At 48.7% G+C, this 8,320-nt stretch overlaps 1 protein-coding gene across 1 annotated transcript; it reads right to left on the bottom strand.

Annotated features, from left to right (window-relative positions):
• Nucleotides 1-462: 462 nt before the first annotated feature.
• On the bottom strand, nucleotides 463-1,498 carry LOC109782500 (uncharacterized). Its single transcript, XM_020341121.4, has one exon. It carries the CDS (start codon nucleotides 1,431-1,433, stop codon nucleotides 834-836), a length of 600 nt encoding a protein of 199 aa, XP_020196710.1. The 5' UTR covers nucleotides 1,434-1,498; the 3' UTR covers nucleotides 463-833.
• Nucleotides 1,499-8,320: the final 6,822 nt, after the last annotated feature.

The following is an 8,320-nucleotide window of genomic DNA, read 5'->3' as shown; positions in this document are numbered from 1 at the left end:
GTAAATAGATGTTTCGGTTCTATGCTATATACGTGCTCAAATGTTTAGGTATCGGTATGAGTTACATATTGTGAATGCTATGTTTACTGTTTACTCGTGGATTAGATTAATCGAAGAAGTGCTAATATATATAGCACTGTTGATCCGCAAAAAGAAAATTTTATGCTTTGGCCGGATATATTCATGAACGTCGGCATCCTTCTCGACTACACGTTGTCCTACTCCTTGGCCGGCCTGCCCGGTGCACCTCGGCTGACGCATCATGTACGTCATGGGGGGGGGGGGGGGGGGGGGTGCTTCTAGAGTGTCAAGAAGCAACGTCTACACAAAAACAGGCTACATTTACATATATAGCCACCGGCATTCACTTTCTTCTGAGATTGCTGGACATAATTGAGAGACTAGTAACAGTTAAGATTATTTCAATTTCAGAAACCTAAACACACAGGAAATCCAAAGGTTATGAACAGAGGTTGCAGACGTGGGCTAAGGACGTATCCCACTGAACACACTCCTTTGACGCAAATATTAAGAAGAAGAAAAGCTAAGCAAAAATATCTATGGGGTGCTTCTACAGTCTGAATAAGCAAAGTCTAAAGAAAACTAGCCCCTCACATGTTGGCTTTTGCCTCCAGCGTTCACTTTCTTCTGAGATCATGTCAATTTTGAAAACCTAAACACACCGAAAATATTCTAAGCCTATGAACAGAGGTTACACAAGTGGTCACGGACGTGTCGCACTAAACACACTCCTACAGTATATATCATGACACAAAAACTAAGAGAAAAAAAAGGCTAAACAAAAATATCTATGCTAGCTAGCTTCCAGGGGGCTACTGTCTCTGCATCCTGAGCTCCTTGCGGAAGTTGCCGATGAACCTCTCCGTGTTGGCGAACAGCTCCTGCCGACTCATCGTCACGTCGCCGTCCAAGTCGACCTCAAAATCATCCTGCTCCTCTTGCTGTCCCTTTTCCTCTCCGCCGGCCTGGCTGCCGTTCAGCGCGCTGAGGAAGAAGATGCTCGCCGTCGACGGGCACTTCTTCAGCACCTTCAGCACCACCACCTTGGTCTTGATCTTCAGCTCGATTATATTACTCGCCACAAAGGCAGGAACCACCACACGATCATCATCAACAACCGCTGTCCGGTCGTCGGGACGGCCTGATCCAGCCCTCTGGAACGGCGAGGCCGCGACGCCGACAGGCGCGACAGCCTGACCGGTGCTCGAGGACTCGTCGGCAATGGAAGCTGTGCTGCCGACGAAGGCCTGGATGCCCAGCGCGAGGACGATGCCGTTGAAGAGGAGGTAGCCGTAGGCGACCCTGAGGAAGGCGGGCAGCAGCAGCGCGAGGAGGATGAGGGCGAGGAGGGAGCCTAGCTTGGCCACCTGGGAGAGCAGTTCTGCCGGTGGGAGCGTGAGCTTGACCGCCATTAATCGATGAGCTTCGCTGACTTGCCGATATAACTAGCGAGTGGTTCAGGTCTATTGTCTGGATTGTCGAGCTAGGATACTATCGGTCTAGCCCGCTGGTCCAGTATATATATATATATATATATATATATATATATATATATATATATATATATAGACAAAATTCAGATATTTGCTGGCAGTAATTAATTAAAAAAATCAGATATTTTCTTGCTGGCTAGGAAAAAGAAACATATCTGTCACCGCACTGACGTAGAAGAATTTGTAGTGGGTATACCTGCCTGTTGCTCCACTAGCAGACCAAATTAATTAGCGGGAGAAAACAAAGCGTTGGCGAAACATCAAATCTAAGCAGATCACTGCGTGCCCTTACCTTTTTTCCTCAAAAAAAAAAAACATCACTGTGTGCCTGTGCACCAGCAATAAGGGCTTACATGGGCCATGGCTACCCAAATTCGTGCATGTTGTACACGCACGTAAATTAGATGCACTGAATGAGTTAGCGCGTTGGACGGTGCTATGTACAGTCGCCATCACACACACAGAAGAGCTAGCGTGTCGGTCAAAATCGTGACGCGCCCAGGCTGCGGACAGGTGATATCGGCATGTCGATCAAGATTTATGGCAGTAGAATGTACCAGAGGTTGCTCTCAGCAACTTGCAAGGGTATCCACCTCCTATGATGGATATTTTCGCTCTAGAACTTATGCTAACTGGATATCATAATATATATTATCCATGTAAGAATCTATTCATTCTCATTTTGTGAGTTCTCCTTAATCGTTATTTGATTTTTAGAATTTCACATGATGATCTTTCAGGACCATGTCAGTGTCTCCTATAGATTAGGTTCTTGTTTACCTAATGCTCGTGTTGCTGCTTAGATGGCGAAACATTGAATCCTTTAGTGTCCACAACATTGCTTTGCAAACCCCCGCAAAGGAAAACATTGCTTTGCAAACCTCTGGGACACTAGGGATTGATTGTATTGCTTGGTTCTGGTATCTGAGGATCATTTATGCTGAAACATTGTGGTGCTTTGCTAACTGATGGTTGTTCTTTGTACTTGTCAAGAAAACTTGAGGCTAACGACCATTAGTTCAATGTTACTAGAGAACAAATGTGTGTGTGTGTAAAAATGGCTGTATGGGGGCGTAATGAGGCGCTTCAACAAGGCAAGTGCGCCACAAGAAAGCTCTCAGGAGGCCCGCCATTGGCGGGCCCCAGCCCCTAGTGACCATATATGCTGCTCGGATGTCCTTTCTACAGGGAGGTGTGGTTCTCGCTGTTGCTGCCTCTCCGGCTACGCCGATTCACGCCAATGACCCAAGTCCAGTTCCATGACTGCTGCACATGGGTGACCGCGGCGGTGCCAGGCAAGCATGGGAAAATGGTAAACTCGGTGATCACGGCTTGCCTCCAGTTCATCTGGCTCGAAATAAACAAAAGGGTCTTCGAGCAACAATCCACTTTGCCAGCCGAGGTCGTGCACCAGAGCTGACCTTTCTTTCACTACTGGAATTTTCACGTACGCCGGGCGTAATGCTCTTCGCCGAGTGCTAAAACACAGACACTCGGCAAATCAAACCCATCTTCACGGCAAACTGCCATCTTTGCCGTCACTGCCTCACGGCAAAGAGGCACCGCACGGCAAGCCCTGCATACGCCGAGAGCCGCTCACGGCAAAGAGGAGCCACGTGGCATGCCCGTCCGCAACAGACGGCTCCGTCAGTTACTGCGTACTTTGCCGAGTGTCACTCTCGGCAAAGCATATGCAACATCTTTTTTTTGTATGTGTTCTTTCTAACTGACATGTGGTCAGTAAAACTTTTAAATAACTTGCTAAATATTTTTGAAAAAAATGACGATATCTTTGCCGAGAACTGCTCTCGGTAATCTTTCTGACCAGTACGACAGCGTGGCCTGACAGTTTACATAGCTTTGCCGAGAGCTAGTCTCGGCAATGCTCGCCTTCTTTTCTGAGAGCTGCTCTCGGAAAAGTTGTGGCACAACAGTAGTGTCCCAGACGACCATGTTTCCGAGAGGTGCTCTCGGTAGTATATCGTTTTTCGAGTGTTGCTCTCGGAAATCATTCCCATCCATTCTGTTGTCAAGCTATTTCTTTTCTGATCCTTACAGATAAAAAAACTATAGTGCAATTTGATCATATATAGGCATAATTTGATCAAGTCCACACATATATAGGCATAATTTCATCATATATAGGCATAATTTGATATAGTCCACACATATATAGGCATAATTAGGGATAGTTTACATATTGTCACACACAAGTCGAATGTATTATCCTAGTAGACGTCACACACAAGTCGCAAATTCATACATATTGTCACTACTTGCAAAACACGTGCACGTCACAATAGAAGTACACTTGTTCATATATAGATCATCTTGAGGAGGAGAGGCCATCGGGTTAACATTCCGGAGGAGGAGGAGGGGCATCACTTGCATTGCTTTGAGATTGCATAAGAACCTATAAGAGTAGAGTCACGTGAGGGTGGTTCGTCCCTATGTAATGAATCTTCTACTCTAGCTTAGATAATGTTCTACCTGTAGTTGATCCTCAAGCAGCTTCAACCTCTTGTTCGTGTCTTCCCGTTCCTTTTCTCTGGACTCCTGCTCAGCCTGCCGCCTTTGCTCCTCTTCAACAGCCCGCTACGCCATTAAATCCTGTAACATGGCATTAGGCTCATATAGGTTGGAACGGTGCTATTTCGAGGCATGGACATAAATGAAAGGTTAGGATGCTAACCTTGAGACGCGCTATCTCACGTGATGCGGCGGTTGGGCGACTCCGTATGGACGGAGTTGAGCTGGTGCTCGACGCGCGTATCTCGTGCAGCTTGCGAAGCGAGGAGGTGGCGATCGCCCCGTTGCAAAGGAGGTGGCGGCCATGGCCCTTCCCCTCGCCAGCAATGATGAGAAGCTCAGGATCAAGGGGCTTGGATGTAGGTTCGACTTCCTGCCCGTGCACCTCCTGGAAGACCTCTTTGAAGGTCCCCCACTTCTCCTCCGCCGACTCGCTGCAGAACTCGGCTCCATCCTTCCCCTTGTGGCCTTCTCTCCAGGCTTCCAGGATGTGGACCGGGCGACCAACCTTCGCCTCCTACAAAATTAACCATCAAGTTGAATGAACCAAGATGCACCGTGCGAAAAAGTTAACATCTTAATCCACATACCATGTGTTGCTTGAGAGCGGTTAGGTTCCGGCTCCCCTGGACATGAGCCGGGCCTGGCATTTTGGCTCGTTTGTTTCCCTTCTCCACATGCTGCGCCTGCCATGCTGGGTCACACCACATGTCAACCAGGGCCTCCCAAGAATCCTCCTTCATCCAGGGTTCCTTCACCTAGTCAGACAAAATCGAATAATTGAGGAACAAGAGGGATGAATCAAAGTACTAGCAACCGATGTAGTCACTTACCACTGACAGGTATTCTTCTCGCGACAAGTTGGTATGACAAGCAGTCTTCCTTGTCATCTTCTCTCCCTTCTCATCGAGCGGCCGACACTGCATCACGGCTTTGTACTGCAGCGTGTGCTTGGTGTCAGAGAGTATCTTTCGGGCAGATTTCACGATGCCTTTGATCGCCATCTGCTTCTCACCATGCACGCAAGAAATTTTTTGCTACAAGAAAGCATATGGCATCTTCTCACCATCCACGCAAGCAAGGATTTGGATATGAAAAAATGCAGTGGTCGGAGCGAAGATACTTACAAAAAAAGCATTGATGACCCGAGTGGCCATGGTGACATCGTGCTCATCCTTGTTGTGTAGGTAATGCTCCCAGGTTAAACCTAGCGACGGCGGATCGTCATCACCCGGCTTGGACAATCCAGGGAAGTGCTTCCTTAAGAGGGAGCCGATGACGTGGTTCGGCGGGCCCCTTAGGTTGTGTCGGGATAAATTCCCACTGACTGGATGATATAAAAGACAAGCATATGTGAGTGTCAAAGCTATGGCATCCAAAATATGATGCAAATGAAATGCTTTCTTACCCCTCTCCTATCGGGCAAATGACAGGACGGTTGCTGGCAGCAGTTGGTTCCGGGACCTTCCTCGGACCACGCCCGGATTTCTTCCTCTTGGAAATGTTGCTCGAGGTAGACCCCGAGCCGTCCGAGGCCTCCATGTCGCCCGACTCGGTAGCGAGCGGATCTGGTGTATGTAAGTCCACTCCGACATCGCCATCCGATGATGATGATGCCTCGGTTGTGGCCTGATGGGAGGCGGACGACTCGGTCCTACCATGAAGCTTGGGGGCGGTGGCCGCAGTTGGGGGCGGTGGAGGAGGGGGTGGCGGTGGCCGCAGTTCGGAGCGGTGGAGGAGGGGTGGCAGCCGCAGTTGGTGGCGGTGGAGGGCTATGGAGGAGGGGATGGCGGTGGAGGAGGGGGTGGCGGTGGCCGCAGATGGGAGCGGTGGAGGAGGGGTGGCGGCCGTAGTTGGTGGTGGCGGCGGCGGTGGCGATTTCGGCGTCGCCGGCGGCGGTGGCGCAGGGAAGAGAGGAGGGGAATGAAGATACAAACGAAAGGGGAAAGGTTAAGATCTAGGTTAGATGCTTTACCGAGAGCAACTCTCGGAAAAGGTGGCCATTACCGAGAGCCGAGAATCGACCCTCGGTAACCACTGCTCTAATTTTTTTCCCTTCTCTTTTTGTCTTTGTTTTGCACTATCTTTTTTGTATCTCATATTTCATATGCTTTTATGACCAAAGTTTATAAATTCCATGACTTTTGATGAATTATTTCAAAACTCAACTTTAAAGAGTGTAAAGTAATAAACATGAGAAGAAGCAGTTGTTGACCATGGCCTACCCCCTCTCTCGGTGCCGGCCAACTTTCTAGACCGGCACCGAGAGAGAACTTTAAAGAGTGTAAAGTAATAAACATGAGAAGAAGAAGTTGTTGACCCTGGCCTACCCCCTTTCTCGGTGCCGGTCAACTTCCTAGACTGCCGGGGCCACCGGATAGCCCATGCATATACATGTGATGGCCTCCTTTGGGAGCACAAGAAGTTTCAAGGCCAACGGAGCAACAGGACCCGCACTTCCTGCACAAACCGGACACATTCCCTCTCGATACCCATAGACTATCTCGAATAATGGGCCTAGACTTGGTTTGTCATCTCGCGATGACATGCACTAACACGGAGAAGCAGTTATTCACCGTGGACTACACCCTCTCGGTGCCGAATAATGCCCTAGACCGCCGGGGCCACCGGATGGGTGCTCGATATAGAGACCGCCCGAGGGGGGAGGGCACCCCTACATGCGTGTGGCCCATGCATATGCATGCAGGGGTGGTGTGCTATTTGAATAAGCAACGCACGTCCTTGACGTGACACGTGCCTCACAAACCACACACACGGGCGGGAACGTCGAGGACCGGCTGCGTCCGTCCCCCAGACAAAATCTTCGGTGGGTGATCCCGTGACAGAACGAGCCTAGACTTGGTCTGTCATCTCGCGATGACATGCACTAACACGGAGAAGCAGTTATTCACCGTGGACTACACCCTCTCGGTGTTGAATAACGCCCTAGACCGCCGGGGCCACCGGATGGGTGCTCGATATGGAGACCGCCTGAGGGGGGAGGGCACCCCTACATGTGCGTGGCCCATGCATATGCATGCAGGGGTGGTGTGCTATTTGAATAAGCAACGCACGTCCTTGACGTGGCACGGGCCTCACAAAACAGAACGGGCCTAGACTTGGCCTGTCATCTCGCGATGACATGCACTAACACGAAGAAGCAGTTATTCCCCGTGGCCTACCCCCTCTAGGTGTCGAACAACACCCTAGACCGTCGGGGCCACCGGAGCAACATGACCAGCACTTCCTGCACAAAACGGACACGTTCCGACACCATTAATAAAAAAACACCGGCATCGACCTTTAAGAAGAAGGCCTATCACTTTGAATGTTCTCTGCTCGAGACAGGTGAACATTCAAAGTGATAGTCCATCTCCTTAACAAGAGTGTAATGAATACCGAAGCTTACTTCATCTGGACTATCCCACTATTTAAATAGGTTTTGTTGCTTGTCTCTAGGCGAGGTGGGACTAAACTTTGATGGTGCCCTTATCATTACCGAGAGCTACTCTCGGCACCTGCTCATTTACCGAGAGCCGAGAGTCGACCCTCGGTAACCACTGCTCTACCGAGAGTCCTCTCGGCATAACTGCAACAGCCAAGTGCCTTCAGCTCCCAGCGCATGCCTCTTTGCCGAGTACCGCCCTCGATAAAATTTTGTTCCCAGTTCTGTTCATACTGTTTTTTGCTCGAGTTGGTGCAGCAAAAACATTTATACAATACTCAAACTTGCAGTTCAAGTCACACAGGTTAACAACAAACTCACATAAGCATTAATCCATAAATAGTTCACACAAGCTTCATTTCAAATCATAAAGTAGCTCTTTAGTACAAGTGCCTACTTACTAATTAAACAACAAAGTGGTCTGCATGCATGCACCATATGATAAAAAGCAACACCACAATTATGAAAAACTGAAAGAGAATTATGAAGTTCTTCAACCCACTGAACCAGCTAAGCTGTGTCTGGCTTGCACCATTGCGTACTTCTGTTTTTCTCTTTTGCTTAAGCTAATACTGATTGTAATGATACTCTGCCGTCTCTCTGTTGTTGAATGAGGCGAAGGAGTTGCCTTCATAATGAAGTATTTGTTCATTGCATTCCGACCATGAATTGTAGACTCCTGGACACTGTCCTTTGTACACCACATACCACTTCATCTACAAAAGAAAAAGAAATAAGGCACATCATACATAATCAACATAAGCATTCATCACTCATACAATCAAAAGCATCGCAAGTGGCCATCCAAGTCCATATTAGCAGGTACATAACT

The sequence above is a fragment of the Aegilops tauschii genome, chromosome 7, assembly GCF_002575655.3.
Source record: "Aegilops tauschii subsp. strangulata cultivar AL8/78 chromosome 7, Aet v6.0, whole genome shotgun sequence".
In the NCBI taxonomy this organism is placed as follows: domain Eukaryota; kingdom Viridiplantae; phylum Streptophyta; class Magnoliopsida; order Poales; family Poaceae; genus Aegilops; species Aegilops tauschii.
The sequence above is the reverse complement of the archived record's forward strand: the minus strand, read 5'-3'. Positions and strand labels throughout refer to the sequence as shown.